This window comes from Monodelphis domestica, chromosome 1 (assembly GCF_027887165.1).
Source record: "Monodelphis domestica isolate mMonDom1 chromosome 1, mMonDom1.pri, whole genome shotgun sequence".
In the NCBI taxonomy this organism is placed as follows: Eukaryota; Metazoa; Chordata; class Mammalia; order Didelphimorphia; family Didelphidae; genus Monodelphis; species Monodelphis domestica.
This window is the reverse complement of record NC_077227.1, coordinates 203,959,513-203,976,647: the sequence shown is the minus strand read 5'-3', so window position 1 is coordinate 203,976,647 and position 17,135 is coordinate 203,959,513. Positions and strand designations below refer to the sequence as shown.

Below are 17,135 nucleotides of genomic sequence, written 5' to 3'. Positions count from 1 at the left end.
GGTTTGGACTCGAGTCAGCTAAGACTCAGAGTCCTAACTTGGTTCTTGCTAAGGCTCAGCCAGATAGCCATTATTATTTTATAACTTGGAGACAAAGTTAAGAATTATATACTTTGTATAAGGATAATAGTGTTTACATTATTGTAGAATAGTGAAAATCTGGGTTAGTCAGATCAGTATAACCTGTGGGAACAGGAGAAGTGGTTTCTTGTGGAATCAGCGAATTTTATTTGGGTGGAGTTAGAATCCTTAGAGTTAGAAATCCTTTTTTTAATCCTTAGTCTCCTTAGTGTCTTTGGGCCTGGCCCTGAAGAGAAGTTCATTTATGAGCTTCACTTCACTGACTGAAGATACTTTGTAAGCATAGCAAACAGAGTATCAAGTCAGTTTATAATCAATAATCATTCATTGCCTATTATTTTTATAATAGAAGAGTTTAAAAATAAGTAAATGAATGAATTGTTTTCCAGGGTCTGCACACTATTCTTCATTAACCCATTAAGTCTTCCCAGGCTTCAGAAATGTTCTATTCATATACCATAAATTGCTTAGCCATTCCTCAGTTGATGAATTCCTTCTTGGTTTCCAATTCTTTGCCATCAAAAGAGCCACTATAATTTTGTACATATTGGTTGTTTTTAATTTTCTTTGATCTCTTTGGGTCTAGTAAATAGTATCACTGAGTCAAAGGATATACACAATCCAATGACTTAATGGGCATAGTTGCAAAATACTTTTCATAATGGCTGAACCAATTCACAAGTTCTACCAACAGTGTACCTATTTTCCCTTCAACTTTTGTCATTTTCCATTTTTTTCTCATTTTTGCCAGTCTAAGGGGAATGAGATGGAACCTCATTGCTTTAATTTACATTTCAACAATCTGGAACATTTTTTCATAAGCTTTTGATAGCTTAGAATTTTTCCATTGAAAACTGCCTGTTCATATCTTTTGACCATTTAACAATTGGGTTTAATACTTCCTATTGTTTAAACTTTAATTTCTTATGTAATTTGGAAACTTTATCAGGTAAACTTTTCTTTGTTGACTGTTTTTTCTATTTTAATTGCATTGTTTTTGTTTATAAAACACTTCTTAGTTTTATGCATGTATAATTATCCTAAAATCCAAAGTTTGAAATCTTTTGGAGAAATTTCAAGAAAAGAAACTTGCCAACATCCCGAATCAAGAAAACGGATCTTTTTTTTGGGGGGGGGAAAGGGGGGAAGGGGCAGCTATTGATTCCAAGATGGAAGGTAAGGCTTTTTAAAACAAAACAAAAAAAAGACAATGGATCTTTCTGGAGAAAGTACCATCATAAAGAAGCCTATGGAAACTACATACTGCAGCAAAAGACCCAAAGTGAACTTAGGGATATAATGAACTGAACTGAAGGAGGCTGAACACATTTATTTTGAATGTAACTTTTATATTGCCCAATTGGCTTTTTGTTAATGTGCCTACCAATCATTGGTTTTGCTTTCTTCCTCTTTTATTTCCCTCTTATCTCCAACTGTTATAATTTCCTCTTAGAAAGTGCGGTATTGATTACACCTTTAGCTAGAAGATCTTAGATGTTTAAGTTTGATATTTGAAATGATTCATTGGGGAGACTAGGCATGTAGATCTGGGAGATTTCAACATGCTTGTCTCCCAATAGAATCACCGGAGGGATTGTGAAAGGGAATTTTTATTCCCTTTGTCTATTTTAAGTCAATTAATCAGGAACCTGAAGTACCCCTACTTAACACCTAGTCACTAACAAAGAGAGTTCACACCCTATGCCCTAACACCCCCCCCACCCGCAGTAGTGCAAGGTCAATTGAAAAGCTGTAATTGATTCCTGAGATGTGACAGGAGAGCTGATGGGTGGAGAAAACTGTATATAATCGGGGGCCTGAGAGAGATTCTTGGCATTTCATTCTTGGAGGGATTCTTGGCTCTTCATTCTTGCTGGCTTTTAGCCTCGTGAGTGTGAGCTCTGGTGGGAGTCTTGGTGATCTTGGCCTTGTGTGCTCTGAAGGTTCTCAGTGGTTTTAAGTGTCTTTTGGCTCTTTAGATTTTGGATTCCTGATCTGGACTTTGGATTCTGGTGAAGATTTGGTCTCCTGCATAGGAGAATCTGGCTGAAGAGGGACACTTATGCAGGTGAGACCGTTACCTCGACATGAGAGACTGCCCTTTGTGGCTCAGCCACAAATTTGTTGGAACATCTCACTGGATACACTCTCATGGAGTGGTGATATTCGCATTCAGATTCACATTCAAAGCCTGGAGGCACTAGGATTAGGACTTAGGGTATTTTTAAGCTAGGTGATATTTTCTACCTCCTTCCAATATTTCCCACTTTAATATCGCTCTACCTTGCTGTAAATAAAGCTACTAAACTGCCTATTGACTCATAGTTTAAATTTAATTTTTACAAATGGCAACCACAACAACCTTTTTTAACTCATACATTTAGTGAAACAATTTTTAACCCTTAGATGTAATCAAGCTTGTCCATTTTGTCTTCATCCCATACCAGTTAGATAGCTCCAATTATTAGTAAGCCCTAGTCATTAGTATTAATATTCTTTACAACAATCTAAATTTACACCTCCTACCCACTGTTCTTAGTTCTGCTCTGTAGGGCCAATAGAAAAAAATCAAATTCTACACGATAGTCCTTCATACAATTGAAAATAGTCATCCTGCCTCCTTGGCTTTACTTTTTCAACTTAGAGCCTGATTTCTTCAGCTGACTCACCTAGCATTGCCTTGAGGTCCATCACAACTCTGGATGGCTGCCTCTGGATATTCTCTAGCTTGTCAGTATCCTTTCTAAACTGTGCAGTGCAGAACAGAATGTTCTAGATGTGGTTTGACCAAAACATGGTCTAGTCAGACCTATTACTTCCCTGCTCCTGGAGGTTATGCCACTCTTTTTGTTGCCGTCGTTGAGTCATTTCAGTTTTGTCTCATTTTTGTGACTGCATTTGGGGTTTTCTTGGCAAAGATACTGGAGTAGTTTGCCATTTTCCTTCAGCCTATTTTACAGATGAGGAGACTGAGACAAGCAGAACTAAGTGGATTGCTCAAGGTCATACAGCTAGCAAGTGTCTGAGGCCAGATTAGAGCTCAGGAAGATAAGAAGTCTTCCTGACACTTGGCCTAAGTCCTGGCACCTACCTGCCTCACCTTTGTTTAGCCTCAAATCACATGAGCTTTTTCAGTTGCCTTATCATACTACAAATGGTTGATTCCTATTGAGATTACTCTAAATGTCAGATCCTTTTCACAGAAATTCCTATCTAGCTGTGTTTCCCCACCTTAACTGTATTTGTGATGCTGATTTTTCTTTCTTTTTTGTTCCTTGTTATCCTTTGATTATTTTTAAAATTAATTTATTTAGAATATTTTTCCATGGTTACATGATTCATGTTCTTTACATCCTCTCTTCCCTCCCCCCTCCTGAAGCTGATGAGCAGTTCCACTGGGTTTTACATATATCATTAATCAAGACCTATTTCCATATTATTACTGTTTGCAGTAGAGTGATCATTTAGAGTCTACTTCCCTAATCATATCCCCATTGAACCATGTGATTGATCATATATGTTTTTCTTCTGCATGATTTTTTCTGAACCAAGTGTAAAGACTTTACATTCAGCCCAATATTGTAATCTTTCAAAATCTTTTTTGAACTTGTCATCCATCATTAACTATGCCTCCTAGCTTTGTGGCATTTACAATTTGATAAGGACATAGTTTTGGCTTTATCTATATCATCAGGGAAAAGGTCACTAGTCCAGGGCCAAGCCCAGACTTCCGGCAATCCTCCCTGATCCCTTTCCATAGAGACATGGGGACATTAATGACCACTCAGGAGCCCAGAACCTCAACCAGTTTCCAAGACTTCTGTTACTGGTATTCTGTTAGGTAGTTCACAGTTCATCTTCTTTTCCACAGGAATAGCATGAGATGCTTTATTGAACCCTGGGAAAAATCTAGGCAAACTATATCCATTTGTTTGAATCTACCAATTTAGTAACCGTTAGCCTGAAGAGAAAAAAAATACACAAGTCAGTCCCATTCTTTTAAGGAGAACTTTGTAATTTTCTTTCCAGGAAATTCTTGGACAGTTGGCAAAAAATAAGTAGTTTTAATTTTTGATAGATGGATGTATATTGATATCTCTAAGGGTAGTTATAGTTAGCCAGCCATTAATCAAACTACCACTGGAGGCAGCCAGGTGGTTCAGTGGATAGACCTGGGGACTCCACTGTTTAGCCTTTCTCCTTCTAATGCCTTGAAACCAATACATAGGATAGATTCCAAGATGGAAGGTAAAGGTTTGAAAAAACAAACTACAACCAATATTAAGCCAGTTGATAGCTTTCCCATTTTTAGACAAAATCTAAATCTCCAGGATAGTATAACTATTTAAAGTTGTCTTCTCTACGTGCTGTATACAGAATAGACTATCATACATACCTTTGTGCGGCTCATAGCTAAGAGGACGAGAAAGACTTGCTTTGAGATCAAATACTGGTTTCTTATTACTGACTGGAGTCTGGGTTGCTTCAGCTGTAAACTTGAATGGGGTAACTGCTAAAAAACAAAACAAAAAAGAGAAGATTGGTAAATAGTATAAATTATTCCAAACTCTTAAGACTTTTCAACATAACAGATTCTTGTCTAGAGAAGGCAATATACCTGAGGAGTCCAAACTTGATAAAAAGGGGAATAGAGAATCAGTGAAGGGTTATGTGGTAGAAAGAGTAGCTATTTATTAGCCATTCATCGGGCCTTATTTTTCTCTTGTATTTCCCAAAACATATTTTATGATCCTCTCTATCCCTTATTTGGTCAAGATTTTTGCCCTATCCACAGTTGTTTATTTGTTTTTAAACTCACAAAGCTAGGAAGTGGCCAAATTTGAACCCATGTCCTCCCAAGTATTCCACTGTGCTACCTAGCTGCCCCCCATCCATAGTTTTGATATGTATCTCCTTCCCTGCTCCTGTTTGTGATGTGACCTTTTATTCTCTAAGTCAAGTATCTTTTTAGAATTTATTTTCATATTTGGCACAAGATATTGTTATTATTTTTCAGTTTTTTCAACAGTTTTTGTAGTGAAGGGAGTCCTTAATGCAACAATTAGTTTTGGGGTTTGTTTGCTTCAGGGTCATATTATCAGTTTAAAAAAAAATATTGTGCCAAAATGTTTTGAGAATTGCTATATAATTTGAATTCAGGCACTATTGAGCACCCTTCTTTCCACTTGTTCTTATTATTTCCTTCTACTATTGTTCTTCCAGGTGAATTTTGTTCTTTTTTTCTAGCCCTATAAAGTAACCCCTTGGTGGTTTGTTATGACACCAACTAAGTAAATTAGTTTAGGTAGTGATTTTTATTGTATTGGCCTGAGCTGGTCTGGGGTCACTTTGTCCTGTTCATGCTTCCTAGGCAGGTCTTCAAGACTTCCAGGTTTGCCCTTGTAGTGTCTTCCCTTCAGAGAATCAGCACCCAGTAGGTGTGCAGGGTCAGGGATTATTCTTTTACATACCTAGATGGCCTTTGATGATGCTTGAGCTAGTCTGGCTTGTTTCTTTTTCTTTTTTGAACCAGACCTGTGATTTCACTGGTCTGGGGGCCCACCTTCTAGCAGACAGGCACCTGCCAAGTGGTCTTAGAGACACATGGCCTGGGGCAGGAGAGGTCTATATGAGTTGGAGACTGGACCCAAACTGGAATCTTTCTGACTCAAGACATGGTGCCACACTGCCTCCAAAAAGGCATTTTGGTTCATTAAACAAAATATCATTTGCCTGCTGCTCTAAGATAAGGAAAATGGGGAATATTTAGAAGGTATGAGTCTGAATTCACAACTTGTACACTTTGTACTTTCTTAAAATTGCCACTGAACTACATGCTATGACTGTGTCTGAACTGGAAAGAAAGCCTCCAATGAATGACTCCTTTTGAACTCTTCCCACCCTTAAGCCCCCTTCTATCAGAACTATTCTGACTGCCTTTTCTGTAGGACAGAGGCTCACACTTTGGGTCATTCCAAAGCAATCTCTGAAGGAACTTCAGATTTGTTTTTTCAAAAAACCTTTATCTTCTGTCTTCATATGAATTCTAAGACAGAAGAGCAGCAAAGCTGAGGCAACTGAGGTGTGACTTGCCCAGGGTCACACAGTGAAGAAGTGTCTGAAGCCAGATTTGAACCCAGGTTTTCCAGACTCCAGCCTGCTGCTCTATCCCGTGTTACCTAGTTGCTCAGAAACTTTAGATGCGTTTAGCACTAGTGTGCTAATGAACTTTTTCCTGGTGTCTTTCTCTTTGTAGCCTTTAAACTGTTGCTGTCACTTCCTAGCTGTGTGACCCTGGGCAAGTCCCTTAACCCCTATTGCTTAGCCTTTACTGCTCTTCCACCTTGGAACACATACTGTATGGTATGTGTTCCAGACTTCTAAAGTGGGAGGTCAGGGTTTAGAAAATTAAAATAAACTGTTGCTGCCATATACTTAGCAGCAGAAATTGTAACTAAAGAGGACCCTTGTCACTGTTGCAGAAGGGGTTTGTCATAGTTGGCTCTACTTTGTACAGCCTGCTTCTGCAGAATTTCTTCTTTGAGCAGCTGCCATCATGGGGCTTTCTGGATATAGATCTGGATATATTCAAGGAGAGCCTATTAGGATCAGCAGCAGCCCCAGGTAGGTGTAGCTCAGTCTCTGAATTATACCTCTAGAATCTAGAAAGTAAGGTTGACTGCATGCTTGAGTCTCTGACACTTCCCCTACAAGGTAGAGGCTACTTTTGTGTTAAGGATTTGCTTTTGAGAATGCATATATTGATTATGCCTGCTGTGAGCAACAAACCAACAAAAAAATCCAGGAAACTGATTGGCTTAAAGATTTGTAACACTTAAAAGATTTGTTTTCGTTAGAGGGAAAAGACAAGCTCCACTGAGCAGTTGTTACCCAGAGTGTGTTCAGCCTTGACTTGGCTGGCTTCCTTTTCATTGTTCTTCCCAAGGACAGTCTGGCATTTAGGCTGGGTGTCCACCAAGCCCATGTAGGGAGACTTTCTGGCAGGAGTCTTGGTCAGGGAGCGTTTATGTTCATTATCTTTAGTAGCCTCAGTGAACCTTCAAAGAAGAATGCAATGGAATCCATGATTATTGAGCTCCTTGTGCTCATCTGTTAATATTTGCTGACCAATTTTACCAAGCAGTTAGGGAGGGATGCCTAAAGTCAACTTTTCTTTAAAAAATAAACACCCACTCTACCCCCTTACTTCTATCTTAGGAGCAATACTGTGTATTGGATCTAAGGCAGAAGAGTGGTAAGTACTAGGTAATGGGGGTTAAGTGACTTGCCCAGAGTCACACAGCTAGGAAATGTCTGAGGCCAGATTTGAACCATCTCTGGGCCTGGTTTAAAGTAAATTATTTCAAAAGAACTTTCTCATCCTTTCAACCTCTCTCTTGCTTTTCTGATTTTTCTTCTTTGGGGAAAATGTAGAAAAATTTGTTATAGTTCTAAAAATAAACATTATTTTAATACAATCTCTCAAATATTGGTAAAAATGAGATAAGTATTTGAAAAAATAATTCAATACAAATAAATTAAGAAATAGAATTTTAGAGTTGAAGGGCACACATAGATCATCTAGTTCTATCCTCTTACTATCACATATAACTTTTTTTTCTTCTTAATACCCTAGCAGTTTCTTGACCCAGGTAATGCAGTGGAGAGAACACACTAGACCTAGAATCAGGAAGGCCAAAATTCAAATCCAGCCTTAGATACCAGACATGTGACTCTAGCCAAATCACTTAGTCTGTGCCCGCCTCAGTTTCCTTATCTGTAAAATGGGAATAATAGTAGTACCTCGCACCACCCAGAGCTATTGTAAGGAAAAAATGAGGTATTTTGATCTAACCATTCTGGAAGGCAATTTGGAATTATGCCCAAAGGGCTTTAAAAGAATGTATGCCCTTTGATCCAGCCATACCACTACTAGGTTTGTACCCCAAAGAGATTAAAAAAAAAAAAGTTTGTACAAAAATATTCCTAGCCACACTCTTTGTGGTAGCAAAGAATTGGAAAATGGGGGGGGGGGGGTCCTTTGATTGGGAAATGGCTGAAGAAATTGTGGAATCTGATGGTGATGGAATACTATTGTGCTGAAAGAAATAATGAACTGCTTGATTTCTATGTGAATTGGAAAGACCTCCAGGAACAGATGAGGAATAAAATGAGCAGAACCAGGAGATAATTATATACAGAAACAGAAATATTGTGGCATGATAAAATGTAATCGATTTTCCTACTAATAACAATGCAATGATCAAGAACAATCCTGTGGAACTTATGAGAAAGAATGCTATTCACAGCTAGAGAAAGAGCTATGTGAGTAGAAATTCAGAAGAAAACATATGATTTAACACACAGTTATATGCATATAGGATTTGGGATTGTAGTTTTTAAAAGATTACTCTAATACAAATATGAATAAGATGGAAACAGTTTTTTAAATAATTAAATTAATTAAGAATATTTCCCCATGGTTACATGATTCATGTTCTTTCCCTCCCTTTCCCCTCTCCCTGCTCCCGTAGCCAATGAGCAATTCCACTGGGTTTTACATGTATCATTGATCAAGACTTATTTCCGTATTATTGATATTTGCACTAGGGTGATTGTTTAGAGTCTACATCCCCAATCATATCCCCATCGACTCATATGATCAAACAGTTGTTTTTCTTCTGTGTTTCTACTCCCACAGTTCTTTCTCTGGATGTGGATGGTATTCTTTCTCATAAGTCCCTCCGAATTGTCCTGGATCATTGTCTCTGTGTATAATGTTCTCCTGGTTCTGCTTCTTTCATTCTGTATCAATTCCTGGAGGTCGTTCCAGTTCCCATGGAATTCCTCCAGTTCATTATTCCTTTAAACACAATAATATTCCATCACCATCAGATACCACCATTTGTTTAGCCATTTCCCAATCAAAGGACAGCCCCTCACTGGAAATAGGTTTTGAGTAATAAGCCATGTATAAACCAGTGGAATTGCTTGTCAGCTCCTGAATGGGGGAGGGAAAGAACATGAACCATATAATTGTAGAAAAATAAATAATGTGGAAAAAACCCCAAAACAAACTAACAAAAAAACTCTGAGATATTTGTAAACTGCTTTGCAAACCTTAAAGTACTATATAAATGTTAGCTATGATTATTATTAGTTCAAGATTGTATCTTGGGAAAAAATAATTTTTAAAATTTTATCCCTACATGACCAGACATATCTGGGACATTTCAGATCCCTCTGAGTCCAGATTAGAGCAAGTAGAGAGTAAATGACTTCTCTTGTCTCGCTTCTTCATAATGCTTTGAGATTTACAAGTCTTTCTTTCCAAGAGTCTTGGGAGGTAGGGGGATGCAAAAATTATTATTCCCATTTTACAAATGAGGAAACTGAGGTTCAGGGCATTGAGTGATTTGCCCAAGTTTATGAGGTTGGTAATGGGGAGAGTTAAAAATTGAACTCAGAGTTCCTGACTTTTTAAAGCTAATAAAATGTGCTAAAGTGAGAAGGAACTGTTTAGTTCATCTAACTAGTTGCTAATTTAGTCCATTAAAGGAGTTTTTTTACAAAAATACAGAACTAGAGAGAATCTAGACCAGTGACAGTAAACCTTTTAGAGATGGAGTGCCAGGTTCCACTCCCCCTACCCTGCCTAGACCAAGTGCCATGCCTGCCCCCACCTCCCTTAACCCACACAGGGGAAGGGGGGGTAGTGGTCCCACTGGTGGAGGAGAGGTTGAAGTGAGGAATGTCTTCAGTGAGTGTGTATGTGTGTGTGGGGGGGTTGGAGGGGGGCAGGAGGAGAGGAATGGTCTAAGCGCTGAGCTCCCTTCCTGCTCTGCTGCCTGTGAGCCTCCCACCTTATCCCCTGTGAACTCCCATTGGCTACTGGGCAGAGGGGCAGGGGATGTGAAAAAATGTAGTCAGGGCCAATAGAGAGGGGGATGGGGAGAATCTCCACCTTAGTCCCTCTGCTTTGCTAGTAAAGAACTCTGGTTAGGGGAAGGGGAGCAACTCTGTGTGCCATCTTTGGCACACATGCCTTAGGTTCACCATCACTGATCTAGATCAATTCCCTCATTTTACAGAAAAGGAAAATGAGGCCAAAAGAAATTAAGTAATTTATCAATGGTCCTCTATATATATTATTGGGCATTTACAAAGTAAGAGGAGTGACCACTAAGTAGATATAGCATTTTCTTATCAGATACCATTGTTCAAATATCAGATTTTCCCAGGGAGGAAGAGAGATCAAAGGAGTAGAGGTTGTAGTATAGTTGTTGTTTTTAATTTTTTAAACCCTTACCTGCTGCCTTAGTTCTAAGACAGAAGAGCAGCAAGGGGTAGGAAATTGGAGTTAAGTGACTTGCCCAGCGTTATACAGCTAGGAAGTATCTGAGGCCAGATTTTAATTCAGGTTCTCTCATCTCTAGTCCTGGCATTTTATCCACTGTGCTTCCTAGCTACCCCAGTACAGTTAAAAAAAAAAAGGGTGGTTGTGGTGTTATGACTGCATTTTTAATTCACAGGCAGATCACCTTATCTTAGAGCAAAGAAAATCACCCAATTCTGGTGACTAGAGGCTTTTGGTTTAAATGGGAAAAATAATCTTCAAAGTTTTGATTAGAGCATCCAGAAGACATTACCAGAAGGGGTATTAAGAACTACGAGGTGTCTTCTCAGCAGTCATAGCTCTTTACGTATCTTCAAGCTTTTTAGGCCACATTTGGAATGTCATAGTTCTGGGTCAAATATATTTCCACCACAGTGCTGAGTGTATATCCAACCCCAAAATGGACCCTGAGATTTCAGTTAAGATTTCTGATTCCTTAGACTTGGGGTAAATGACCTCAGCAAGATAGTCTATGATAAGCCCAAAGATCCCAGCTTTTGGGACCAAAATCCACTATTTGATAAAAACTGCTGGGAAAATTGGAAGACAGTATGGGAGAGATTAGGTTTGGATCAACATCTCATACCCTACACCAAGATAAACTCAGAATGGGTAAATGACCTGAATATACAGAAGGAAACTATAAGCAAATTAGGTGAACACAGAATATTATACATGTCAGACCTTTGGGAAAGGCAAGACTTTAAAACCAAGCAAAAGCTAGAAAAAAAAATCACAAAATGTAAAATCAATAATTTTGATTACATCAAATTAAAAAGCTTTTGTACAAACAAAACTAATGCATCCAAAATTAGAAGAGAAGCAACCAAATGGGAAACAATCTTCATAACAAAAACCTCTGACAAAGGTCTAATTGCCCAAATTTATAAAGAGCTAAACTGGAAAAGAAAATGATCTCTGTCTCCAATGAATAATGTTTGTAAATGACCAAATAAAATAATGTTTAAAAAAAAAATAAAGAGATCCATGTGATGACCTTTACGGGTCAAAAAAACAAAAAACAAAAAAAAACACCCTACCCCCCCTGCATCTAGCACACGATTCTGTATATAGTAGGCATTTAATACGTGTTTGTTCAATTAAAAGCTCAAAAAGTTAAAAAAAAAAAAAAAAGAGCTAAACCAATTGTATAAAAAAATCAAGCCATTCTCCAATTCATAAATGGGCAAGGGACATGAATAGGCAATTTTCAGTTAAAGAAATCAAAACTATGAATAAGCACATGAAAAAGTGTTCTAAATCTCTTATAATTAGAGAAATGCAAATCAAAACAACTCTGAGGTATCACCTCACACCTAGCAGATTGGCTAACATGACAGCAACGGAAAGTAATGAATGGTGGAGGGGATGTGGCAAAGTTGGGACACTAATGCATTGCTGGTGGAGTTGTGAATTGATTCAACCACTCTGGAGGGCAATTTGGAACTATGCCCAAAGAATGATAAGAGACTGTCTGCCCTTTGATCCAGCCATAGCACTGCTAGGTTTGTACCCCAAAGAGATAATAAGGAAAAAGACTTGTACAAGAATATTCATAACTGTGCTCTTTGTGGTGGCAAAAAATTAGAAAATGAGGGGATGCCCTTCCATTGGGGAATGTCTGAACAAACTGTGGTATCTCTTGGTGATGGAATACTATTGTGCTCAAAGGAATAATAAAGTGGAGGAATTCCATGGAGACTGGAACAACCTCCAGGAATTGATGCAGAGCGAAAGTAGCAGAACCAGAACATTATACACAGAAACAGATACACTGTGGTACTGTGGTACAATTGAATGTAATGGACTTCTTCATTAGTGGCAATGCAGTGATCCTGAACAACCCAGAGAGATCTATGAGAAAAAACACTATTCACATTCAGGAGAAACTGTGGGAGTAGAAACACAGAAGAAAAACAACTTCTTGAATACATGGGGCAAGGGGATAAGGTTGGGGATGTAGACTCTAAATGAATATCATGAACAACAACATGGAAATAGGTTCTGATCAAGGACGCAAGTAATACTCAATGAAATTGTGCATCAGCTGCAGGAAGGGTGTGTGGAGGGGAGGGAGGGAAATAATGTGATTATTGTAACCAAGGAATGATGTTCTAAATTGACTAAATAAATTAATGTAATTAAAAAAAAAAGATTTCTGATTCCTGAACTAGTTTTCCTTCCATTCTATTAAAGTGGTCCATTTTTTTCCCTCTAATAATTAATTGTATATTAATTATACGTGTGAAAATTGTTTGGACATGTAAAACATTGTATTCCCTCAAACCTGAGAATAGCCAACTATGGTTAAAAAACAACAACAACAAAAAAAAACCAGGCAACTGGTACTTTTTCCTCATCCCACCTGATATTTCACTATTCTTAATAAATGGATAATATAATTGTGTAGTAGCATTATGAGAGCCTTTAGACAGGGTTAAAAAAGTTTCTGAAAATTGCCTATTGGTTCAGTTTGCATACTCTCCTTTACCTGACATTCATTTTGTTAGTTGAGAGGGTAGATGGCTTGAACAGTTTCTGACACAAGATACTTCGATTTGCAGTCCCAAGAGATGTGCGAAGTGAGCGTCGTGGACTGGCAGGTGTGAAGGTAGAAGGCCTGCCTCTCTTAGGAACTGGGCTTAATACCATCATGTTAGATGAACTTTGCTTAAAGAAGAAAGGAAAAGGATTGTCGTGTTTTAAATATAATGGTTTCTCATGACTGTAAGTCCACTAAAAGTCATGTTTTACTGGCAAGTTTATTCCTTTAGCATTAATGAAAGCTTCCAAAATATTCTCATTTTTACCACCCTATTCCCAAGTGGAGTCACAGATCTATACAGCATTTCAGGCACTGCACCAATGGCTATGTTGCTATGGTGATACAAGTACACCTAAAAATGGCAGCCATGGACTCTTAAGTTACTGGCTAGTAATACAGAGGATAAATTAGGGATTATAAGACTCCTGCACAGAAGAATACCCCAAAGGGGAATATCTGTGAGATCACTTAGAGAACTGCATGTTAACCTTAAGAACTGTAAACCTTAAAATTTCTTAGACTTATGAATGTTGGAAATTTTCCCATTAGGAAAGTTCATACTGGAAAAAATTTCCTACTGATAGTAAGAACTCTATTGGAATGTAAAACCCCTTGGCATGGGAGGATCCTTCTCCTCCCTACTTAAGACTACTTTAGGACAGAAACCTTTTGCTAAACAATGGAAAGGGTTTTGACCTATGCTTAAGCATAGAACAGGAAGTTCTTTGAGTCATGATTGATTTTAGAATTGATACAATAGAGATACTTGGAATGACAGAACCAGGTCTTGGAAAATACAATCTCCACCCTACTTAGAGTAACAGAATTTAGGAAGGGCTGCAGCAAAGGATCAAGATTTAATTATTTGAGAATATGACCTTCAACAGACATGTGCAAAGCCACAGACCTCTGGGCAGTCCTGGGTTAAACTAGAGCCACCATTGGCACAGGGGAGACATCGACAGTGGTTGGTAGATGTGAGAACTGAGGGGAGGGAACTGAGATGGTTTCCTTAAAGATAGCGGGGTCTAAGGACAGGGGGAGGAGAGTTTTTTGCTCTGAAGGAGTCTGAGGGGAGAGAGGTCCTGGAGGGAGAGCTCCTGGAGAGGTCTTGAAGGAGGCTGTGGAAGGAGAACTCAGGAGGAGTCAGGAGGAGAATTCTCTGGAACATTTCTTGAAAGGAGGCTCTCTTGAAGGTGGAGCCTGAGGTTGGCATGAGAAGCCTTACCTAGAGAGATCTTGGGTGAGTGATAAAACCAACTGACTGATTTATTCATTCTTATTCCTTTCTTACTTTCTCTCTTTTTCTATTGATTAATCAGTGTATTATAAAATTAAATTTCTCTATAAAACCCAATTGGCTTGGGCATATTCATAAATTGGGAATATATTCCCTGGCGACCATCTTATATTTATATAAACCCAAGACACAGTAGAAAACATATTTCAGCGGTCATACTTGTTATATATTTCCCTTGCTCCCAAAACATTTTAATTATCACAGAACCCCTACTAAAGTAGACAAGCAACTGAACAAAGTTTAAATTAAATCTTATTTGAGTACCATTTTAGACATTGTTCTTGGTGCTTAGTGGCTTAAGACAAGAGGAATTGAATATACTCACACATGGAATCAAGGTCCTACATATAAAATCTCTTAAATTCTTCAGAAAAATGAAAGAAGGCTCACCTTGGAATTATTGGGAGTTCCTGTCAAGTTAGCTTTTTTAGCTAACATCTGTCAAGAGAGAAAATCAAGTACTGAATTTCATTAGTCTCAGCTGCAGCACAAAGAAATTAAATCTTATCCAAAAGCACAGAGAAGATTGCTGAAATTGGCAATATGTTGGCAAAGGAAGCAAAATTCAGATTATGTTGCAAAAGAAACTAGAGAATTGCATTTAAATAGTCTACTGTTGTAAGACAAAGAATGCCAAGATCTAAAATAAATTACTCTTTTACTGTAGGCTTGGCAATGATTAGACCTATGAAATATAATGTCTATTGTTATAAAATGCATTTTGAGAAGGAAATTAATTCTTATTTCCATTTTTAAAACATCCATAGGTTTCTTTCTTTTTTTTTTAAGTAGACTACTTTTCGGTCATTGTCAGTTACATTTTAAGTTTGATTTGAACAACTTTATAATGGTCCTTTCTTAAAAGGAGTCAAATAGCTGGATGTATTAACAATAGTTAACTCTGCTGACAAAACCATCTGAGATTTAGCCAGAAAGAAAAGTATTCTTGGCTACAGTTCATGTGCTAATACATATGATTTACCTTGTTTGTAATTTATATACAGTTCTCCCCCAGGCACATATACATTATAATGGCAAAAATCTAATTATAAAAAAGGTGGTGGTGGAAGACTGAGTAAACAGAATTCATTTTGGTCTGACAAGTCATTTTATAAGTTTCTGTATGGACAAAAGCATGTATTCAATAGCTCTGATGATATAGATGAAAAGACATCAAAAGGCAAACTTTGTAAAGACAAAAGATATCAATCAAGCTTTTCAATAATTAAAAGTCCGCAATAAAAAGATGTGGAGAATGTAATGGTAATTTTCTCCCCCACCCCCCGCCCCCCTCCACCCCTCTCCGCCCCTCTCTTTCTCTGCTCTCTCTCTCTCTCTCCTTCTGCCCCACCCCCTCCCCCTCCTTCCCAACTTTGTAGACTTTTTATTTAGAATATTTAGTAAATAACTGTTTGTGCTACAGATACAATTATTTTCAATCTTTTGTGTTTGTTTTTCTTATTTTCTGTTCATAATTGCAAATTTTATTACTCATACTTGTCAATGGATACTAAAGTGAAAGGAAAGAATGTAATGAATGTCAGAAAGAGCAGAAAACCAATGAATTTTGGGGGCTTGAGGGTATGGAAGAAGTGGGCCTCTTGGGTCATGGCAAGGGAAAGAGTTTAGAAGAAATACAAAAAAAGGAAATGAAAAATAATGGGCTTGGAGTAGCTAGGATGGCTAAGTAGATAGAAAGCCAGGCTTGGAGACAGGAGGTCCTGGGTTCAAATTTGGCCTCAAATACTTAAGAGCTCTTACTGCTCTTCTGCCTTAGAACTGATACTCAGTACTGATTCTAAGACAGAAGGTAAATACTAGAAAAAAGTTTTTTTAAATACAAAAGTGATTTGGAAGGGTCAGCTAAGTGGCTCAGTTGCCTGATAGCTAAGCCCAGAGATGGGAAGTCCTGAGTTCAAATGCGACTTCAGACATTTCCCAGCTGTGTGACCCTGGGCAAGCCACTTAACCCCCATTTGCCTAGCCCTTACTGCTCTTCAGCCTTGGAACCAATATATGGTATTGATTCTAATATGGAAGGTAAAGGTTTTTAAAAAAAGTGATTTGGAGTAATGAGAAAAAGCCTTATGGTGGATGTAAGCTGAGCCCCAAAAGAAACTAAGGGGTTTGCATATGATAGAGGGGAGAAAAAAGGCCACTTCAGTCTTGGGGAACATATGTAGAAATGGAATGTTATCTACAAAAATATAGGAGTTCAGTTTAGTTTAGAGCTCCAGGGAGGAAGTAATGTGTATGTAGCCTGTATAGATGGCTCCTGGAGCTGGAAGGGGAAAGGCTTTAAATGTCAAATCAAGCAGTTTGTATTCTTCTCCTACTGGCAATGAGGTGCTCCTGAGGTTTCTGAACGTCATGGTCAGACATAGAACTCTCTAACGAAAAGGTAAATACAAGATTTCTCTAGGAATCAGTACAAGGACCAATTTCATTAAACATTTTCATCAATCTACAAGAGTCGGTCCTCTGCAAAAATATCATTTATAGATGACAAGACTGTTCTGGGGAGCAGAACACCTAGTTGACAGGGACAAACCGAATTTTATTTTTTAAATGATAAACTCTTACCTTCTGTTTTAGAATTGATACTAAGTTCTAAGGCAGAAGAGCATTAAGGGCTAGGCAACTGGGTTAAGTGACTTGTCTAGGATCATACAACTAGGAAGTGTCTGAAGCCAAATCTGAAGCCAGGACCTTCTGTCTCCAGGCCTGACTCTCCATTCACTGAGCCATCTAGCTGACCCTGACAAGCTAAATCTTAAAAAAGCAGCTTGGCCCAGACTACTCCTGAGTGATCA

At 38.1% G+C, this 17,135-nt stretch overlaps 1 protein-coding gene across 5 annotated transcripts in view; it reads right to left on the bottom strand.

Moving 5' to 3' along the window:
- Positions 1–17,135, bottom strand: part of NUSAP1 (nucleolar and spindle associated protein 1) — a 74,376-nt gene that overhangs the window by 5,727 nt on the left and 51,514 nt on the right. For 4 of the 5 annotated variants that reach the window (XM_007480075.3, XM_007480076.3, XM_007480072.3 and 1 more), the window contains 4 exons: positions 14,713–14,760; positions 12,969–13,147; positions 6,973–7,139; positions 4,478–4,594 (listed from right to left, as the gene is read on the bottom strand). In XM_007480075.3, the coding sequence (XP_007480137.2) occupies positions 4,478–4,594; positions 6,973–7,139; positions 12,969–13,147; positions 14,713–14,760 (511 nt within the window). The remainder of the gene's footprint in view (positions 1–4,477; positions 4,595–6,972; positions 7,140–12,968; positions 13,148–14,712; positions 14,761–17,135) is intronic. The other variant, XM_007480073.3, reaches the window with a different exon arrangement.